The sequence below is a fragment of the Phragmites australis genome, chromosome 9 (genome assembly GCF_958298935.1).
Source record: "Phragmites australis chromosome 9, lpPhrAust1.1, whole genome shotgun sequence".
Taxonomy (NCBI): domain Eukaryota; kingdom Viridiplantae; phylum Streptophyta; class Magnoliopsida; order Poales; family Poaceae; genus Phragmites; species Phragmites australis.
In genome coordinates, this window is record NC_084929.1 from 5,042,740 (window position 1) to 5,066,159 (window position 23,420).

General features: G+C 43.0%; 1 protein-coding gene across 1 annotated transcript; it reads right to left on the reverse strand.

The window, feature by feature from the left end:
• Nucleotides 1–13,995: 13,995 nt before the first annotated feature.
• Nucleotides 13,996–14,575, reverse strand: LOC133929682 (pathogenesis-related protein PRB1-2-like). The gene has a single exon (XM_062376468.1). It carries the CDS (start codon nucleotides 14,520–14,522, stop codon nucleotides 14,007–14,009), a length of 516 nt encoding a protein of 171 aa, XP_062232452.1. The 5' UTR covers nucleotides 14,523–14,575; the 3' UTR covers nucleotides 13,996–14,006.
• Between the last annotated feature and the right edge of the window lie 8,845 nt (nucleotides 14,576–23,420).

Consider the following 23,420-nt stretch of genomic DNA (forward strand, 5'->3'; position numbering starts at 1 on the left):
ATCCAAGTAATTTCCCCGCATCAACTCCAAATGCGCACTTCTCGGATTCAGCATGACACTAGGTTGTTGAACGTTTCTTGTAGGTCGAGGATGAGATGTTCCTTCTTTTTTATTTTGATGACAAGATCATCAACGTAGGCCTCTACTTTCTAGCTGATCTGATCATGGAGTCTTATTTGCATTCCTTGTGTTGTATGTGGCACCGGCATTCTTCAATCCAAAGGGCATTTTAACATAGCAATAAACACCAAATGGAGTGATAAAGGAGGTTTTCTCCTCAGCCTCTAGATGCATACTAATCTGGTGATAACCTGAATAGGCATCAAGAAGGCTTAGATAGTCGCAGCCAGAGGTGGAGTCAACTATCTGATCTATTCGTAGTAGAGAGAAAGCATCCTTAGGACAGACTTTGTTGAGATCCATGAAGTCAACACACATTCGCCATTTGTTGTTTGACTTTTTGACCATAACAGGATTTGCAAGTCAATTAGGATGATCCACATCTCTAATAAAACGTGCCTTAGTTAGCCTTTTGATTTCCTCCTTAATGGCTTCTTTCCGATCAGGTGTGAATTGTCGGAGTTTTTGTTTGACCGGCTTCGCGTCAGGCCAGATAGCTAGTTTATGCTCAATCACCTCCTTGGGGATCCCGGGCATGTCTGATGGTTGCCAGGTGAACACATCAGCGTTTGTCCGGAGGAAGGTGATGAGCACGAGTTCCTATTTGGGATCCAGTTTGGAGCCAATCTGAACGGTCCTAGATGGCTTCATTGGGTCCAAAGGAACTGATTTGACTTTGCCGTGAGACTTCACGGCGGCCTTAGGCCTCATGTTCTTCACCTCCTTGTCGGGTTGATGCTACGTCTAAACTTTGTTTTTCACAACGTAAGTCTGCTTTCGTGTAGCCCCGGATGGTGATGACTCCCTCGGGTCCTGGGATCTTAACGCACTGATAAGCGTAATGCGTGGCTGGCATGAATTTGGCAAGAATAGGTCTTCCTAAGATGGCATTGTATGCCATTTCGAAATCGACCACGTCGAACAAAATTTTCTTTGTTTGGAAATTGTCATGCTTCTCGAAGGTAACAGGTAGCGATATGTGGCCAATAGGAGTACCCGATGATCCAGGTACGATACCAATTTAATCACAGACTGGGAGATCTGCATTCCTCTGAGTGTGTTAGCGAAGAGGATTTTTAGGGAACTCCCTCCATTGATAAGGACTTGGGTAACCCTACAGTTATTTATCATAGGCTCGACCACTATCGGGAAGCAGTCTAGTCGTACGAAGTTATCAAGGCAGTCTGCTTTATAGAAGGAGATTTCAGTGTCCGACCACTTCATGGCTTGATGACCCTTAGGGATGGTGGCTAGGACTTCTTAGACCACCGTCTTGTACTACCGCTTGGACTTGTAGGATGCAGAACCACCGAACATGTGATCGATCGTCCTCTCGCCTGGCTGGAAAGACATTGGGTCCGTATCGACCTCACTGCCATCTGAGTCAAAGTCTTTGCTTTGGGTCATGATGTGGATCTTCTTTCCCTTAGCCGCTTTTTCGACCTCCACTTTGACCAATTTCTTCTAGAGGTGGCACTCATAGATGTTGTGGTTGTCAGTTTGGTGGAAATCACACCAAGGCTTTCTGTCTCGTTCGCACGGAGCCTGGTGTAAAGTTTCTACTCTGGGAAGGACTATAGCGCTGGTCGAGATAGATGTTGGGCAGATCTGCAAAAACTTCGTTAGATTTAGCTTTCTTGCCCTTACCTCCCTTGGTGTTCTTCTTCCACTTGCTTTGGACCTTATCACCGCCGAGCCCGGTTTGAAGACGCTTGATGCCCTGAGTCTTTTTCTTAATGTAGAGGAGTGCATCCTTGGCCTTAGCAGACTTATCGATGATCTGCATGAGCTCCTTAACCGTTTCGGGCTCCTTTCTGGCAATGTCTTCAACGCAACGCTGGCTCTTAACCCCTTGAGTGAATGTCTGGATGACATCGTAGTTGCTAATCTTGGGGATGGTATTCTGGGTGTTGGTGAAGCATCGCACGAACTCGCACAAGGTTTCGTTCCCCATCTGCTCACAATGGTGGAGATCGTTTTTCATACCGGGGTGAACGTAGGTACCCTAGAAGTTAGCTCGGAACACATTGCAAAGCTACTCCCATGAGTAGATTATCCCTGACGATAGATTAGTCAATCATGTCCTGGCTGCCACTTCAAGGGTTGTAGGGAGCTAATTCGCCATTGGATGGTCATGGTATAGATCTGGAGAAACTCAATGGGATTTGTGCTTCCATTGTATTTCTCGATCGTCCCCGGGCGGAACCTTGCCAGCTAGCTTACGTTTCGTAGATCTGGAGAGAAGGCCAGACATCCGTTGATGGTGCCTTGCTTGATTCCAGCATTCCCGAGAGTCTTTCCCACGGTGATCGGAGATCGGTCCTGATTTGGTCGATGTCGGGATATTTCCCAATTAGATCGATGATGGGTAGAAGAAGCCTCTTCAAAAGCCCTCGAGCATCTTCATCGGTCATCGATGACCTGATGCAAGTCATTGATCAGATGGCCTTTGACCAGTGAGGTCTGACGGTGATTGTTTGCTCGGTTGTTATCCCAGGAAGCCTTGTTCCTGGGGTTACGCCTCTCCGGGTCTGACGTGTCTAGCGACAAGGGATTGCCTAGTCTACCCCGATTAGCATTATTTCTCGCTAGAGCCTGATGAGAGTTCTCGATCTGGATGATGATCTCCTTTGTTAAGTCGACCACTGAGTTCACCCAATCTTTATCGGCTGGGGTAGCCAGATTCGTGGTCGAAGGGCGCATGAGGCCTCTTGTAGAAGGAGGATACTCTTAGCAGTCATGGATTTAAAGCAGTCAACCCCTTGTTAATAATTGGGAGATTGTTTGATCGGGGCCCCGATAAGGACCGGAGGTGGTGTGTCCGCCTGAGGCTGACCATTACCTGCCACCAGGGCTGGACGGCCCTGACCGTTTGCAGGGTCATCGTCATGATGACCCAAATCATCATCCCTATCTCCAATAGTGAAAATTTCTCAGGGGTAATCTCTACTAGAGGTGTCTAGATCCATCATGGATGCTTCATCGGATTGTTCCGGGTTGGTATCTTGACAGTCCATGTTGCTAGGAACTACGGGGATTGATCCTGACTTGTTGTGAATTGAACATTCATAGTTGTCTTGGAAATCGAGTGGTTCAAACTCGATGCCATAATCTTTGGTGCATTGATCCATAAATTGACTTACCTCGTCATTTGAATCGTCGTCAAAAAATTCATCGTTGAAATCCACCCGATCGATCACCGATTCATCGGAAAGAGAGGTAAAGTTGTCGTGGAAACCCTTATCTGAAAAACTGGATTTCAATGAAGCTTTGGATGATGTCGACAACATGTCGCATGTAGACTCTTCAACACCTATTTTCATGATCCCCACAGACGACACCAGCTGTCGACGATTGGTGAACCACTGATCCAATGAACTTGTTGAAGAATTAGAGGATGCTTTGAGTAGACGAATCACAAGAGGAACACACAAGAGTTTTTAGACTGGTTTGGGCCCCCTTGGGGATAATAACCTTACATCATGTTTATCTTGTATTGATCTGAGCCTGTTACAAGGGAGTGTAGCTAGCATAGATGGATCTAAACCTAGTCGGTGACTTCCTCCTTGGCTTATGTGGACTTATCTTGGCTTGTATCGCTTGTGGTGCTCTCCGACTTGTCCTCCGCAGGGCACCTTGGCTCCGTATATATACGGGGGTGTCGCACGTCCTCTGGACTCCTACCGATTATTAGAGATAAATCTTCCCGTTATGTGACGCTTTAGGTATCTACGGGTAGTTTTCTTCTTCTAAGGATCCCCTTCACAGATATAAAGATATCTCCCGAGAATTACATAAAATCCTAAGGTACCCAAATATAATAACTATCCATTATTCATCGTTAATATCTACCTGAGTACACCACAGAAAAACTGTTGGTGTTGACCATTAGTAATCGGCTTTTAGTCCGATTTACCTTGAAAGCTGAAATCCATATCACAAGAAACTACGAGGAATTGATTTCAGTTGACAACGACAAAGGTTAACTCAATGACGAGAATGGTTGACTGGTCTAAAACATGAATAAAACGTTTCTTCCCCTTTAATTGCTTCATTATATTAAATTAAATTCATCTAATTAGGAAATGAATAGTTAATTAAGCTAAAATGATCTCATTAAAATTCATTAGATTATATTTAGATGAATCTAAATAGAGAAATGAATTGATCAAACCAAATTTGTATAAAATTGGTGTTGGTTAAATCTAAACCATCTCCATGAATCCATCCAGCAGAAACTAATAAAGTAGATCTAAACTTCAAATCAAAGCTAAATGCATGAAATCCATCCAGCAAGAGAAATGATTAATTTATTAGGCTAAAATCATCTTCAACTATATATCTCCATTAATCCATCCACAAAAAACTATCAAATTAGATCTAAACATCAAATTAAAGCTAGCTAGATCAAAGCTAAATAATTACTCACTTTGGAAAGCAAATGGTTCTATAAGATCCCACCAAAAAATGAAGTATCCTTCCACCTAATTGGCTAAAATCACTGCAGCCAGCTTAAAACAGCATCGTCGGCCTCATTCAGCTCGTTCATTAACAGTACTATAACAGAACCGTTTGCTCTCATGCTTATCACAAACGTTTCACAAACGTTTATGACAAACGTTTCACTTTTCGAACCGTCTTGGATTTATCCCTAACGGTACTATAACAGAACCGTTTGTAATAAAGTTATGATATCACAAACTGTTTTCTTTACAAACCACCTGGGATACTATCTCAAATGGTTTTGAAATGAACCCGTTCATGATAAACCTTTATCACAGGTGATTCTTAGCGCTTGACTTGTCACAGACGGTCCCATTAACTGAATTGTAATCAACGGTTTTTTGGAACGGTTTGTGATGGTCTATCAAATATATGGTTTTTGTAGTTGTGAATCATAAAGAACAGATTGTGGCCGTTCCTTTCTTTTTCTTCTTTTGGTTTCCAGAAATAATTGCAACCGTGGAATTTCTAGAGCTCGTATCTTCTGAATTTGATCTCCAAATTGGTCAAACAAGTAGTCAGTTTGATCATCTCGATGAGCTCCACGCAGCATGAGTCTTGGATTTCAAAACCAATCTATTGATATTGAGCCATGTTATAAATTTGAATCCTTAGTTTATGCTTTTAAAATTAAAACTTTAAAGTTCAAATTTGAATATAATTTGGGTTATTATACGGAGCCCATTTGCTTTCTTGTACATGAATATGTGTATATTCATAATGACAATAATTACTTGCTTGTGCATATTTTCCTTGGCGTGAGATTTTTCTATCTAATTTTGTCAGTGCTAATTATGGAGGATGAATATAATGAGCAGGGAAAAAGAACGAAAAATAAATAACAAAATAATTCTAATTTTCACATATTTTTTCCATTGAAACGGGAAGCCAAGGAAAGAACTTTCCACAATGGTCACGTGTGCATCAACTCTTTTGCTACGTTTAATTCTTCTTCATGTGGTTTTTCTTTATCCCGGTAGTGCCATTGCCTACAAATCACTTTAGGGAAGATCGTTTCCAATCAATTTTTTCCTGTTCCCAAATATTAAAAAACCCAGGGAAAATGGGTGCTTCTAGTAGTGTATTGTCGACTGTAGATGAGTTCAGCTGGTTGTATAGGCACCAAAATGACCAGAAATATGACAACAATGTATGGAATTCAGGAACCAAACGGAGTTGTGCCTTGGTTCAACGTGATGTGGTGAGCAATTGACACTGCTAGTGATTTGGATTTGAATTGAAATGCGGGATCGTGGGGATTGTATAAGCATGTCTAGTTATTGCATGCATAGTTATTATTTGTGACTAACCAAAGTTGGTGAGGGTGATGGAATTGTTGGAGGAGAAGGAAATATACGTATTTCTTGTCTCATGTTGTGTGGATCAATGAAGTCAACATGTCGGTCAACGGTCACTACTACAGAAACAGTTTTCAAAGACGGGTGGTAACCCATTTACAGAGACGTTTAGCCATCCACCTCTGGTCGAAGGTCTGTGGAAATGAACGATTTCCACATGCACAAAAACAACCGTCTATGAAAACTAATTACTAGATGCGGTTCACTTAAGGAACCGCCTGTGGTAGTCAGTCCCCGAAACAAACCGAATTTTTTTTGCCCGACTAGGCACCCCCAGCGGCCGCGCCGTCGCAAGTCTTAGCTCGCGTGATACGTTCTTATCATCCCACCACATAAATACTAGTGTTACTAATACCATATGCAATCCTTTTGATCTTTTCTATCTGAAATTTTAAATGATTATTTGGACATCTAAATGACGTAAAATGAAAAACATTCAACTACAAAGTTGTAGATCTCATCGAGGGCTAGAATTTTCATATAAAGTTTATCCCCATCCGACTTTGTATGAAAATATTATGAATTTTTTAAGATAAGATGACATCCATTATCACAAACGGCTAATTATGTGGCATGCCTGTGGTAATCATCCCATTACCGAAGCCTCACAAGCGGCTCGAAACTGCAGGGGCCCCCGCCAACTGCCACCTATGGAAAGGCACCCTGGGTATCCCGAAAAATAGTTTTTATAGTAATGGGAGAGGAGGATTGAGACTAATTGGGTGGCTTAGGGTTGAACAATCGGGATGCCAGGTGAAGTCATGAGTGATTCACACCGTACACATGAAGATATTGAGAAATCATGTGTGGTTGATGAAGATGACATGTTGACCAAATCAAAGTGAGCAAGAGGTTGATGCAATTGACAATGCAGCCCTAGAGCCGGAGCTAGAGAGACTTGCCAGCGGTCACGATCGCGGGGTAAGGTTATATGGTCGACATCATGAATACTTGCTTTAGGTGGAATAAAGTGGGAAGTCACACTTTGAAAAGAATACAAGAAATTGATGGATGGCGGTGCATGTGGCATCATCGCAAATCTTGCGTTGAAGCTACAAATAGTGGAGAAGACACCGGGAGCGTCAGATCTATGGATAAAGAGATGGTTGTTTTTGCCCGAAGTGAAGGGGTAAGGGCCTGTTTGTTTCAGCTGGAGATTCTGAAAAGCAGCTTATAGAAGCTGGATAGTGAAAAGCTAGATTGTAAAAAGCTGGATTGTGAAAAGCTTTTAGATTGTAGATTCTAAAAAACTTTGATGGATAATTTAGTAAATGGACTTTCACAATCTATCAAAAGCTGAGAAAAACCAGCTTCTCAGATTCCCACAATTCAACCAGCAGATTTTAAAAAGCTATAACCAAAAGCTGTCTGTTTGTTTCAGCTTCGGATTGTAAAAGCTGAAAACTACAATCTGAAGCTAAAACAAACAGACCCTAAGTATGTGTGTGATGTTGTGGGCATTTTGGGATGTCTAAAATTGTCTATATATATTTGGAGGGGCAGGTGTTGTGAGCCTTCGAGCTCTTGGTTTTTTTTTTCAGATTTGAAGTGACGGTTTGGTGTGTGGAGAGGAGAGAAAAAAGAAGAGAGGATAGGCTTAGTGTTTAGATCCTTTTTGTGGTGTTCATGGTGATGTTCACGGTGATTTGAGAGAAACCTACATTGTAATCAACTAATCATTCCTCTTGACTCATCTTGAAGTAACGAAGAATTGAGTTGAAGAAGATCCTCCCTCCGTCTCTTATTCCTCCCTTTCAAGTTTAATCTCTCTATTGGTACCTTTGCATCTTTTACTTGTTTTCTTGGATTTTGTGATTTTTGTGAGTTCTTTGTATGTGCAATGATGAATGGACGATGATGTCGATCTTGCCATGACCTAGTTGTATACCCTCAAGCACTTGTGTTTGTTTTGATGTATTACCCCGGTTTGTTTGGTTTTGCCTTCTCTTTCACGACAATATTCTCAATGTTTGCCGATGGACATTCGCGAGTGATCAATTGTTTTAATACTCTTCAGTATTTTTCTCGAGTGAAAAGAAATACTATAAACCATTGGCCACTTGAAAAGAAACCATTGAAAAAATTTAGGTGACTGAGAGACAAGAAATGTTCAGGTGATGAATAGTGTTTCCCTTCAGAAATTTGTGATATGTTTTCAATTGTTGAATTAGGCTTTAGAAAATTTTGAAAGAAAAGTAGGCAAAATGAAAAAAAAATATTGATGCCAATGATATATATAGACAATCCCTTTTTTATCTCTCTTTTCCACTGCAATTTTTTGGATAACGTTATAGAATAGGGAAAATACGAAAAATAAAATAACAAATATCTAAAATACATATGTTCTCTCCGTAGTGGGAAACCACGGAAATGTATATTGTAAGGCATTCTTTTGAATCCCTACCTAGTCAACACACCTCAACAAATTTTGAAAATACGGAAACAATTTTTGAAATCTGGTTCACTCTTGAAACTGGTCAACAACAAGTTCTAAAATCTAGTTCAACAATTTTTTACTACTAGGCAACAATTTCTTAACCAAGTTAATTTAACAATTCCTTAAACCTAGCTCAGCTATCACTACTACAAAATGATTTGTAGAGACGGTTCAAAAACCCTGTGTGGGATGTTTTTTCAAACCATTTATACTAAAGAGTAGGTACAAATCAGATTTATATATATGGTTTTTGAACTGTCTTTCTAAATAATTAGTAGAGACTGGAACTGTTTGTACTAAGACAACTTTTCTGAGGCTAAACAAAATAATATCCCACCCATACTAACCCCTATGTTATTATGTATGTGCTGTTATTTCACATGAAATACCATGCATGTGTTTCCTAGAAGTCGAATCCGCGACCTCTAACCTTGTGCCACTGCTACAGAATAGTCCCTGACTATCACTGTCGGCCCAGGAAATATCAGTGCAGCCGACTATCACTGTTGGCTGAAGGCTTCAACCAGCAGTGATAGTTGGTCCCCAAATCGACAATTTTTGGCCAGGCACCATCGCGCTGTCGCAAGTCACAAGTCACACGATTTTTCATGTGAAATATGTGCGCATGCGATTCAGGGCACTCGAACCTGAAAACTCTCAGCTCACGTGATACATCATTACCATCCCACCGTATAAGTACCAGTGATAACACTAGGATATGCTTTCCTTTTGATCCTTATTTCCTGAAACTTTGTTATGATTATTTGGATATTTAAATGATCTCAAATTAAAAAAAATTCAACTACATAGTTGTATATCTCGTCGGAAGCTACAATTTTCATATAAAGTTTGTACCCATCCGACTTCGTATAAAAAAGTTGTAAATTTTTTAAGATAAGTTGTCATCCATTATCCGAGCAGATAGTGGTATGCTCGAGTAGTCAGCCCTATGGTCGGGTTCTCAACCACGGTGGTCGACTGGTTTGCTCGTGGCAATACTTTTCATAACACTTTGTTATGATTATTTGGCCATTTAAATAACCTCAAATTTAAAAAAATCAACTACAAAGTTATAGATCTCATGTAGGGCTATAATTTTTATATAAAGTTTATCCCCATCCGACTTTGTATGAAAAAATTATGAATTTTTTTAAGATAAACAGTCATCCATTATCACTACCGGTTCGTGTTATCATTGTCGGTTCGTAACATGAACCGGCAATGATACTTAACGAACTACCACTGCCGGTTCGTAGCTAGAACTGCCAGTGATACTTAAGTTTCACTGCTGGTTCGTGGCTAGATTCGGCAGTGATAGTCAATTATCACTGTCGGTTCTTTATGAATGGACTTTTAGTGCATGTCTTTAATACTAACCGGCATTGATACTCCATCACTGTCAGCTCGTAAGGAATCGAGAGTGATTGGTCAGCATATAAGGCTTGTTCTGTAATAGTGTACGGAGCTTCCTTATCATTTCCCTATCACTGATTACTTATCATTGTATGAAAATAATCTATATAAGAGATACACTCCTCAGAGTAGGACGCTATAGTACAGACGGTTCCAAGTTAAAGGAACCGTCTGTTCCATTTGTACAAACAGTTCCATACTAGAACCTTCTATGTTATTATTGCCTATAGTACAGATGGCCGGTTCTAATTTGGAACCGTCTGGATAAAAGTAACAGTATACATGGTTCCTGTAGCGAAAATAGCTCTATTAGACCATAATTGTGATTTTAGTGATTAATGACAATATAGTCATTGGGACTAACATGTTTATCAAGAATATATGCCATTAAGTATCATGGATGCAATACATGAAGAAGCCACCGAAACCAAGATAATGTTTGGTTGAATTGGAAAAAGTCGCAGGAGAAATGACTACACCGGATGGTCCAGTGTTCACATGGTTGAACACACCGGAGCATTGTGTCCAGAGGCATTTGACCTCATCGGATGATCCGGTTCTTAGAGGAGGATACACACCGGAGCATTTCCACCAGAGAAGGTTGCAGCTGTTGAAGATTGAAGGTCAACACGCCGGAAGGTCCGGTGATGAAGAGAAGTGCACCGGACAATGAATAGTGCAAAGACAAAGAAGAAGAAGAACCTATTGGATAGTCCGATGATTAATTTGAACTCACCAAAGGAATGCACCAGAGCATTATTGACAAAGGGGAGAATGCAGTGATCTCACCAGAAGATCCTGTGCTCTGAAGATTTGTACACCGGAGCATATTTTCCAGAGAGGGTTGCATTGGCTCAGCTGGCTGAGGATAACGCACTGTATGGTCCGGTGATGAAGTGATGTGCACCGGAGAATATATCGGAGCAATTTACACAAAGAAGATGTTGGCTCAGATGGCTAAGGTATACTCACCGGAAAGTTCAGTGATGAAGATGGAGTATACACCGGAGTGTTCGGTGTTCACAGAGGTTTAAGTGGGGTTCCAACGGCTAGTTTGTGAGAGTGTACTCATCGGATGATCCAGTGTTAGTACTACTGTTCTCACCAGATCATCTGGTGTTAACAGCTTTTTAGAGCCGTTGGGTTAACGACTAGTGCGTAAGTTTGAGGCTATAAATACCCCTCCACTCAGTTATTTGAGTGTGCTGGAGTACAGAGAAGTTCATATACACTTGAGAAGACATTCAAGCCACCAAAGTGCTTAAAGTGGTCATCCAAGGCGATTAAGTATAAGATTAGTGAGTGATTAGTGCTTATAGGCCTAGAGAGTGAGTTACTAGGTGATTGCTGCCTAGAGAGTGGATCAAGTAGTGATCCAACAGTGTACCTCTTGGTACGCTGGTATCTTGGAGTATTGGTGACTCACCGGCAAGCTTGTTGACCCTCCGACTTGGTGTGGAGCAGTGGCAAGGTGATTGTGTGGGGGTACGGGGACCCTTGCCTCTGTGGCTCAAGCTCCGAAGTGATCACAGTGGCGAGGAATCGGAAGAGAGGCTAGTGGTGAAACCTTGCCTTGGTGGTTTGATGGCTCATCCGGGTGGCGGCCTTGTCTTTATGACTTGGTGGCTCAAGAGCCGTGACCGGGTGCCGAGTGAGAGCATATCCTTTGTGGAGCTCCAACGTGGACTAGGGGTGATATTCATGCCATCGATACTACGAAAAAAAATCCTTGTGCCGAGTTTGCTCTCTCTATCTTATTTACGTTTCCGTATTTACTTACTTGTAATTTACCTTCTTAGATAGGTTGCAAGCGTTTTGATCGGTAGACTAGACAAATAAGATAAACTTAAAGCACATTTAGATAGAAATTAATATAAATTTATGTTATGTTATTTTTGAAATCGAAATAGTTTTAAATGTCCTAATTCACCCCCTCCTTCTTAGGACGTCATCGATCCCTATAGTTCCATATTGTCCTACTTTGTTCGAACTGTTCGTTGTTATTTTTTCATATAGTTCTAGTTTAGAGTTGTCTGTGGTGCCTTTTATACAGACAGCTCTGTACGTCTATACAGGGGTGTCTCACTAAATAAATTTTATAGTAGTGTATTTTTAAAACTGTGGCAACAATTTTTAGTGAGTCACTAGAAAAGGATGTTGTGAACGTTCACTGGTTAGTAATCGTTTTTTCCCGTTATTTTTCCGCTGTGGAATGCCGATAAATAGCTTTACAGACTCGTCTCCCTACTGTGTTTCGGGCCTATTCCCTAGTGAAACTGACGAACCTCATGAAAAGTGTGGATTTGTACTAGTATATTGCCAGTTGTAAACGGGCACGGCTGGTTGTGATTTTATGATCGGAAATGGACAGACAAACACAGCAGTGTCCACAACACCACAGAATTTTATTGATACATATATATATCACATCATATCGTTTTCCAAGCGATACATATTTTGACATGCAAAATGCATAATATTCGCATCAGTACGAAACATGCATGGCTGTACGTTGCTGCTGCATGCATGCGTCCGATCAATTGGAAGTACGTACGTAGCCAGGCCCGGCCCTGGGGGGGGGGGGGGGGCGAGCGGGGCAGCCGCCCTGGGCCCCCACAATCCAGGGGCCCATTTATGAGCCCAGCCGCCGCAGGCCAAAAGCTGACGCACCCGTGACCCGTCTGGCCGTCCATCTCGTCAGTCGTCTCGGCATCTCCCTGCGCCCTGCGGTCTGCGGAGTCGGCGAGGACGCGAGGACACGAACGCGAGCCGCCGTCCGCCGAACGGCCGAACTGCCGAAGCGCCGAGCGCGAGAGCCGAGAGGGAGACGGAGTCACGTAGACGGGCAGACGGCCGACTGGCGTCTGGCGCCTGGCGGAGTGGCGGAGACGCCGAGACGCCCAGAGGCCAGACCCGACACCCGAGTACGGGAACGGGCCGAACGGCCGACGCCGATTGGCCGAACGGGCGGACGGGTCGTCGGGTCGACGTCTCGACGAGACGGCGTGTTCGTGTCTTCGTGATTCGTGAAATCGTGAGTCCTGACTTCGTGTGACCGTGTCGGCCGTCGGCGAGACCGAGACTCCGCGTGGACCGCGTCACGGCGAGACCTAGAATCCTGAGACCTGAGTCCGTCCGAGCCTCCGAGATTTTGTTGCTCTGTGCCTCTGTCTCCGGGGAAGATTGCCGTTTGCCGATTGGGCGAATTGCTCAGGTACGACGAAAAATAAAATTTTAGTTAATTAACTACTAAAATTTACATCTTCTGCATTATTTGATTCTAAACATATGTATCATTTATGTCTAGATATATTAGAGTGTACTCCGTCGCTGGTCGCTGGCTCGTTGCCGTCTGCGGTGGATTGGAAAAATTTATTCGTGAACCGTCTGCGGACTGCGGTGAGTGTGAGTCTGACAGTCGTTTTGTCCGTGAATCCGCGATCAATTACTAAAGTATACATAACTCCTGACATAACTATTATTAATTTGTTTCAATTTGCAACGGGGAGATAATTACTCGTGTTAGTCGTCTAATTGGTGATCTTTTTAGTACTTTATTGAAGAACTATTTGAGGTCAGTAATGTCTCAAGAAAGGCTAACTGGTTTGGTGACCTTATGTATTGAGAAGAATTTGCTAGATGAAATTGATATTAATACCATCATTAGTGACTTCGCTTCTGTAAATGTTAGAAGAAATTGTTTTAGATGATCTCCACAGGTAAAATTACATTCATATGTTATTTTACTTTGTAAGCTTAGATACATTTATTGTCTCTAACATGTATAATCATATTCTTATATTTGTTTTAGATCTATGATAAGCTGGCTTGTATTTTCAAGTTGGATGATGGAGTTGTGATTGCTAATCTTGGTGCTAAAAAATAAGGAGACTTGACTCAGAAGTATGTTTTTATTTTACCCTCTCATATAATCATATACTCATGTCTCGTCTGTATCTTATTTTATCTGTTTATGTTATTATGTATTGGGGTATGCTATTTTTTTTATATGATGCATGTAACTGCTATTTTTTTGATATATATAATATAACATTATTGTTTTGAGCTACTGTACTGTATAAATATTTTAAAATTTATATTTAATGGGGCCTTATTTTTAATCTCGTCTCAGATCACCGAAATATCAGGACCGGCCCTGTACGTAGCGTAGCTCGCTAGTAAGGGCTCTGTCCGATCACGTTTCCCGGCGTGTAGTAGTTGCAGATGATGAAGACGCCGCCGTTGTTGCTGCAGACGACGCGGGCGCACCCGACGGCGGTGGACGTGCGCCACACCACCTGCGTGTAGTGCCCGCACGTCCTCCCCGCGGGCGCCGAGCAGGTGTTGGTGCCGTAGTTGTAGTACTGCTTCTCCGCCACCCACGAGCCTACGGCGTCCGCCGCCGCCCAGGCGTAGCCGGCGGAGCCCCAGAAGAGGTTCTCCCCGTACGGCCCGCCCGAGTGCACCAGCTTGCAGTCGCCCGCGCGCTGCGCCGCGTAGCCCTGCGCGTAGGCCGCCACCGTGTCGCTCCACGACACCGGCCCGACGCTCACGTTCGCGCGCGGCGTGTTGTGCTGGTTCACGAAGTCCTGCGGCGAGTTCTGGGCCGCGCACGGCGGCGTGACGGAGGCCGCAGCCGCCACGGCGAACGCAAGAGCGAGCCACGCCATCTTCGATGAGACTGCCTCCATTGTTGTCAAGCTTTGGTAATATTTGCACTTGTACACTATCTGAATGTGTGTGATTATAACAAATTGCTATTTGAGTGGTGGCCACTGGCCTGGTATTTATAATAGTAGCTAGCTCGAGGACTTGTCCCTAGAACGTGTACTAATTGACTTAAAAAAACAACAGATCAATTGCATTGATCGTTTTGTCTGAGGAGAGGGGAAAGAAGTCCATGAACTTGACCGGCAGGATTATACTTGCTTAGAAAGACTTTATCCGTGGAGTAATACTTGCAAAAGGGGCAGCGCTTTGGGGGAGTTTTACTTCACCTGATCTGGGCAGCTGCGCGTTAGAACGTGCATGGCGTATAGCCTAAAAAGCTTTGGGTTCAGGAAAATTACTTATTTGGGTCATACGTACATGCATGCATGTTGCTCGCTAGCGTGCTTGACCAACCAAACAGCTAGTGGCATTTGCATGTGGTTGATGCCTTAGAAGAAAATCATACGAGACAAAAGAATTAAAGGGATAATCCTTTCAAGCCACTGTGCAAGACCGGGATCTCTGCAATCTCACTTATCTCTTTAATGCCACTCATCTTCAATTATCTCCCTGATGCGAATTTAATAATTAATAATTAAGAAATTACTAAAAATACAGTTTATCTAGCTCTAAAACTATTTTCACTGTCGGTTTTAGAGCTGAACGTGGGCAACGGATAGTGATAGTCTCCGACTATTACTGTCAGTCTGGAGACCAATAATGAAGAGGGTTATCATTGCCGGTTAAAGGCTTCAGCTGGCAGTGATAGTCGGTCCTCTACGCCCACGCTGTCACAAGTCACACGAAATACACACGCATACAGTTCATAGCACTCGAACTTAGGACTTCTCAGCTCACACAATATATATTTACCATCCCACCACATAAGTACTAGTGATAACAATAACATATGTAATCATTTTGATCTCTTATGTCTAAAATTTCAAATAATTATTTGTGCATCCAAATGACTTCAAATAAAAAAGTGTTCAACTACAAAATTGTAGATCTCTTCGAGGACTACAATTTTCATATAAAGTTTGTCCCCATCCAAATTCATATGAAAAAATTATGAATTTTTTAAGATAAGTTATCTATCATTATCACTGCATGAACACAGACCCCTCACGACCAGTGTTATGAGCTGCTCCTGGCCCACTCGACCAGCGCCCAACTGGCTCGACCTCCTCACGACCACACCGACCATGCCCCTCATGACCACACCTCCCGACCACGCTAGCCACTCGATCAGCCCGCTCGACTTCGCTGTCATCTATTATCACTGCCGGTTCGTAACACGAACCGGCAGTGATACTTGATGAACTATCACTGCTGGTTCATGGCTAAAGCCGACAATGATAATCAAGTTTTACTGCTGGTTCATAACAAGGACCGACAGTGATAGTATCAATGTCGGTTCGTAGCTAGAGTCGGTAGTGATAATCAAGTTTCACTGCAGGTTCTTTTCGAATGGAATTTTAGTGCCGGTCCTTGATACGAGCTGGCAGTGATACTCTATTACTGTTAGATAGTAAGGAACTAGTAGTGATAAGCAAGCATATAAGGCATATTCTGTAGTAATGAGATTAACTATCCTCAGATTAGGAAAAAACCATTTAGATATCACAATTCAAGAAAATTACACTTGAGACTCTAAGTATGGTACGCTTCTTTGACCCGGCTGTATAAGGAGGGGAGAGAGTACATCAAGAAGGGGGGGGGGGAAACCAAGATATGCTGAAGCTAGGACACTCCAGAAAGAGAGGCCAAACAAAAGTAATATGAGGTCAGACAAAACCAACCCATTGAAACCAACAAGAGATTCAGACCTTGATTAGATTTATCAAAAAAAAAAGTTTCAAGATTTAGAACATGAAAGAACTCACCGAGATTTATAGGAGTAGATTTAAACACCCCCTATTGTAATTATCTTCCCTTGAGATTAATCAAAACAACAAATGACGTAGGATTCTTGTCCTAATGGAGACATGTAGCTGTATAAAATCTCGTGTCCTACTCTTTGATACGCACAGTTGATGACGAGGTATCCCTATTTTAAATAAGTATATGCATAATTGATTTTACCAATCATCGACAGCTGGCATCGTCTGTGGGGATATGACAAGACATGTATTCATCAAGTAAGCGCATCAAGTCTCTGACAATGGGCTACTTTAATGATGGGTTCTATGACGACTTTGGACCCGATATCTATGTGAAGCCCGACGAGTTGATGGAGGTTCCTCAAATTTCGATGGCAAAATTCAGCCATAGAGCCCTAGAGCTCAAAGGTCAAGATAATGTGATCATACAATTGGTAGATTAGAAAAACCCGACTATGACTATGGCCTCAATTTGTCTTCACCACCAAGTGGTTGCCAATATAGAGCAGCAGATTTTGGAGGATGAACCTCACTTCTTAGAGTTTGAGCATCTATAGACAAAGGCATACAAGACTACGGTGTCAATGCACTCTCTGTTGATCAGCAGGAAGGCCCAGCGGTGGTTAGCTCTGGCCATGAGAAACCTAATACAAGTAATAATGGTAATGAGATATGACAAGAAGAGTCGAGACCATCAAGGCATCCCACACCAGCATACATTCGGGATGAGCATGAACATCGCGGGAATCACCAGACGCCACATGGTCGAATGATCATTGGATCATTAGGCCAACAAGGTAACATAGGCTAGTTTATTTCCAATACTGCCCAGTACCTACAAGGCATAAAAAATCTACTCTCCAATCCACCTCGAGGGATGTTGAGTGCTCCAGAAAGGGCGTGGTAATTGGAGGACATTGCTGGGGTTATCTCTGATGCACAACAATGGGTAGAGCATCCAGCTCAATGAGGTCTACCACTCGGATAGGTAGCTCATGCCAAAACAGTTTTGAACAAGTTTCCCCAGGCCAATGGAGAGAGGCTAGATCATGTCACAAAAGTATACACGTTCATGACCAAAGAGCGCGCCAGGCAACGCCTCCCAGCGATCACTTTGTACAAGATCTATGCCATGAAAGCTAAGACCGTCACAACAGGGTAGAACATTGAGATAGATCTCCTAGAAGGGCTTGGCCAAGTTCTAGGAATCATGCTAATACGGTTCCTGAGGGTTGGAACTATGTATCCGTTAACCAAAGAAGCACCACGGTAGATACCGGTTGTCAGGCTTTCACACCCGATCTCTGAGCAGTATGTTGGTCGAATAGATTCGTACTCGGCATGATGGAGAAGTACGATAGAAGCTCTAATCCATTAGAATTCCTCTAGATCTATACAAAATGAAATGAAAGGAAACTTTTTATAAGAAAATTTGAAAACTAATTAAATAATATGAAAAATGTAAAGTATCATCAATTTCAAATAAATGTCTATTCTCTTCTCTTCAAACTAACTCAAGTTCTCACAAGGTAAACATGGCTAGACAACCTAACCGTAAGACCTAAATGTCTATTCTCTTCTCTCTATTTTCTATATATAACTCTATTCATCCACTCAAAACCAATTTATAACTCTATTGCAAGAGACATCTCATCTACATTCATCTCATCTCATCATTCATCTCATCCAACATTATTTCATCTACTAAATCAACTATCACATTCATCTATCATATAAACATATAACCTCTCGGAGCTGGCGGAAGTTGCACTATGAGCACGAGCAACAGGTCATAAACGATACTCAGCCAACTTTTATGTATGACAAGTCTTCCCGCAATGATCATAAGGAATAGCCTCATTAGTGATGAGTGATAACTCTCATTAGTGATGGGTGCCACATTTGTCACTCTGAACGCGTCACTAATGTTGACTCATTAGTGACGGGTCGAGACATCACTAATGTGGACATCAGTCTCGACCCATGTAATAGCCCAAATTCTTAAAATCAAGAAAATAAAAAAATCAAAGAAAATAAAGGGGTTTTGCAAAACTAAATAAAATTCCTAAATGTGGATGTGTGTTTTTTATGCATGTACACATATATGTGAGTATGTTTGTTATATGCATAAATAAATATATACATTGAGGGCTATTTTCCTATAAAATAATGTTTATATATATATATATATATATATATATATATGTATACATATTTGATTGCTTGATTGATTGATTGTTTTTGTGAAGCTAATATTATATATATGTGGTATATACGTTGTATCTATAAATATACATGTGTATATACATGAGGGCAATAGAAAAGGATAAGAAAAAGCCTTTTGAGTTAATGGACTGAAGCCCACTTCTCTTCTCGTCTCCTCTCTCTGTTTCGGCCCGATCCAGCCCAGCCCGCCACCTTTTTTATCCCCTCTCTTTCTCTGGGCCACGGCATTTTGCTACGATCAGCTAGTCGCAAACATTAGTAAAGATCAAAACTTAAAATTATACCTTAATTTGGCATGCGCTAAGAATAGTCATCCGGTCTAGTCATAACTTATGCTAATATTAGCTAGTCACTAATGACAGTAAGATACAAAACTTAGCTTAAGTTATATATATGCTCAAGCAGTGTCACATAGTGCACAGCAATATAAAACCCTCCAACACCTGGAAGGCATATCTATACCTAGGTATCATAGCGGGTAAACATCACCCTCTGGCACCTGGAAGGCATATCTATGCCTAGGTGCCGTAGCTGGTAAACATCACCTTCCGGTACCTGGAAGGCATATCTATGCCTAGGTGTCGTAGCTGGTAAACATCACACTCCAACACCTGGAAGGCATATCTATGCCTAGGTGTCGTAGCTGGTAAACATCACCCTCCGGCACCTAGAAGGTATATCTATGCCTATGTGTCGTAGCTGGTAAACATCACCCTTTGGCACCTGGAAGGCATATCTATGCCTAGGTACCGTAGCTGGTAAACATCACCCTCCGGCACCTGAAAGACATAGCCTCTGTGTCGGAGATGCATGGACCCACCGGCATCTTGAAGGTATAGCCTCCGTGTCGCTGAGCCATGAACCCTCCGATATCTTGAAGGCACAGCCTCCGCGTCGAAAATGCATGGACCCATTAGCACCTTGAAGGCATAGCCTTCGTGCCGAAGATGTATGGACCCACCAGCATCTTGAAGGCATAGCCTCCATGCCTAGCCTCCATGCCGCTGAGCCATGAACCCTCCAACATCTTTAAGACCTAGCCTACGTACCGGAGATGTATGACCCCGCCGGCACCTTGAAGGTATAGTCTCCATGCCGACGAGGTGTGAACCCTCCTCATGTGGGAGAGGTGTGGACCCCCTGGTAACTCAAAGGCGCAGGCTGAGTACCGATTGAGGTCGCATCAAACCAAGAGCCTTGCTCATACCCAACTCGACCAAGCACCAAGCACCCCTAAAGAATCGACCAAGCACCCCTAAAGAATTCAGCCTTGCTCATACCCAACTCGACCAAGCACCCCTAAAGAATCGCACCCTCCAACCGCTAGCAGCCGCAGGATGCGAGGAGGCCGAGAAAGGGAAGACAAACAAAGTGCTGGTGCCACCAAAATTGTAAGGCAAAAGGTGAAGTCAGGACAATACAATTTTATTCATACATCATACATACATACACATACATTCATACATCATAAATACATACATGTGCACATACATACATGCATACCTATGTACATATACATATAGTCACATGTGGTATAACCGTCTTAGAGGCTTCCCTGCCTTGGCTAAAGCCATCATAATGATAGCGCTAATAGAAGGCGCCCTCCGCCCGCTCATGGCCAATAAACGCGAGAGTTCCCGGAGAGTCACGGAGCCAAAAGGCTTGATCAATCATGCACAGATTGCAGAATTTTGCTAGCTCCAAAAGGCTTGATCGATCTTGCACAAGTTGCAGAATTTTGCTAACTCTGTGAAAATACATCATTATCAAAGAATTACAGGACTAGTGCGAGAATCGAGATCGACTTCATTGGATAGCTCTGCCTCCGTCACACTCCTCAGCCTCGCCGTCGACTCCACTTCCGGCGTCCACCGCTGAGGGGATAGCAGGTTGACTTCCTCAGCCTCACCGTTGACTCCACCTCCGGCATCTACCGCTGAGGGGTTAACGGGCTACCTCCCTCAGCCTCACCATCAAATCTGCCTCCGGCTTCCGCCGCCAGGGACTCCGAATAGCCCTATCTCCGTCACGCCCCTCAGCTTCGTCGTTGACTTCGCCTCCAGCTTCACTCCGACACACCAGCCAGCCTCACCTCTGTCGAGCATCATAACAGGATCCGGACCATGTTACCTCCATCGGACATCATCGCTGCCGCTTACAGTTTTACAAGGACAAGAAGTTGTTCGGGGTATCCTAACACTAAGGTGGGGGTGGAGCTAGTTATCTGATCATCCGCTCGCCCCTCGAAACCTCAGAGCCAGCGGATGAGGGGGTACTATTGGGGGAACGTCCTAGCCTGAATATATTTAGACGATGCACTGTGGAATTACTATAGCTATCATAGTATCTTAGCCACCACATAGTATGTAAAGAGATGAAATGCCTAAAATACCCCTCTATGCATATGGTTGTAACATAATATCTTAAAGGCAAGTTGGTAATTTCCCTTGCCCATTCTCTCTATACATAAACTCTCAAAGGGTAGGAGAGAGAGAACCCTAGGGGTTTTCCCCATTATACAGAGGATATCTCTCTTTGCTCTCTCTTCTTCCGACTCATAGGTTCATCTTCAAACTTAAGCCTCCTCTTATAAGCAGGGCTCTCGAGGTAGTAACACCAACGGCATCGAGTTTGTCGCCACGGTGGCTCACAGCCACACAAAGGCGGGTCTCAATTAAGAATAAATTCCTCTTGTGCTACAGAAAATTCACCCATTTCCCTTATGTGTCATTGACATGTGGGCCTAGACCCACATGTTCAGTAGCATATAAGGGATTGGCTGACATAAGAAGAGAAACACACCTATAGTAGTTGCAAATATTTCGTACTAATTTTTGCCAACTAACATTAGAAAAGGTAAAAGCACACACAATTTATCTACAGCCTGCAAATCAATTGAAGAAACGGATAGCAAGAATTGATAATTACCTCAATGAGCACAAGACCAAGATGTAAACGGGGTATAATGCTTCAGCCTGTAGGTTTTCACCATTTTTCTACTGGCGACCAAATTAAATGAACATATGGAGCAGGTAAAGAACAAAGAGGCTCAATCTACCGAGTAGGAAGTATAAAAGCAGTAGCTATTTTGATCCTATGCAAGCACAAACCAGAGGCATGAAGCACAATGAAGCAAAGACTGGAAAGGCAGAGCACGATAGAAGTACACACCTGTAGCCTTGAGAAGACAAACCGTCACACATCGATGTGATTGGTTGGTGGCCTCGCTGGTGTACTCTACATTGACGGTGGCAAGAATGGCAACATCGGCTTCCCGACGACCGTCAGCGGTGCCTGAGATGGCAAGGAAGGGGTGGCGGGCCAGCGGGCCAGCGAGGCTGTGGCGGGAACAGAGATGCTAAGGATCCAGATGGCAGGCTGACGAGGGTGGGGCGGAGCTAGAGACCGGGCAGAGGACGAGGTTGTGGGGCCGCAGATAGGGTTGAAGAAGACGGGTGGCCTTTTTTGTTCGGTTGTGCACTGCACTGGTGTGCTTCTCTGGTGGATCAATGGATGGCCGCTTGGGGCAGAGCTGTGGCCGGCACCTTAGATGTAGGTGAGAGCAGTGGGAGGAAGCGATGTTGAGGGCTCGCACGCTCGGCGTTGGTCGAGCTCCACTGTGGAGCGGCTGGTGGCGAAGCACAACTGAAGACCCGATGGTCAACAACCTTGGGTGGAGGAGCGCTCAGACGGCGGCCTCCGGGGGGTGGGGTAGCGAGAGCGGCGGTGGTGGAGGGGGATTGCTAATGCGGCGGGCAGAGGCCACGATAGGGATTGAGGCTGGCTGGGTTGTACCTTCCGTTGGATGGGATAAGACTGGAAATCAACGGCTGTGATGGAACACAAGGAGCAAACTTAGGATTTAATCTCAAGTACTTTTCTTCATTTCTTGTTCTTTCTTTGTTTATGTTGGTTCGATCCTTATTTTTGTCTTTCATTTTCCACTATATGAATTGTTCTATCCATAATTTCTTTGAATAATCAACAAGATAGATAAACTCTTGTTGGTTTATTTTTACTTTATATAGTGTTGTGAACTAGGGGAATATCTCCCTTGAAACAACAGATCATCTCTCACCAAGTATAACTGTTAAAGTTATCCCACATTGGTTGTGGAAGGACAATACATCTAACTTAAAAAGAAGGAAGCTCTTCGCCTCATTAGCTAGCTTTTGGGGGTAGAAAGACCATTTCGATCATACAGTAACACTGACATTAAATTAGTAGAACAATAACACCGATCTATGGAACACTAGAAGAAACCTTCAGTCTAGTGGAACAAAGCAATGAACTAGAAGAAACGTTGTTGTGACAAAACCTTCAGAACAGGAGCTTATTCGGGTTGTGTAGCCATTTATTTTGTTCCACTACAATATATATTGTTGTATACAAAATGCTATGAACCAACTATGCGCGGGTGACCGCTAGGAAGCTAACCACCGGTTAAACCTACACAAGTGAAGACTTCCACTCCGTCCTAAAAGATTCAAATAGAAGTTTCAACTGGAAAAGTTTCATCAACGAAGTTTGGACAATGGTAAATGGTTCTAGTTAAAACAACTTGAACAAGTTTCAACTAGTGAATTTAAACTCCAGAAAAGATTCAATTGAAAATTTTGGCTGGAAAGTTTCAACTAAGGTCATGTTTGTTTCGTACTTTTGCTTCATGTCTCTCTGCTGCCAAAAGCTAGAAGCCAGAAACTAAATAAACAGGGTTGCTGAGAAATAGTTCCTAGAGAAGTCAGAAGCCTGCTTTCAGAAAAAATAAAC

What these genes read in the sequence shown, in the direction of transcription:
- LOC133929682 (XM_062376468.1), bottom strand. Translation starts at nt 14,522, where the DNA reads ATGGAGGCAGTCTCATCGAAGATGGCGTGGCTCGCTCTTGCGTTCGCC.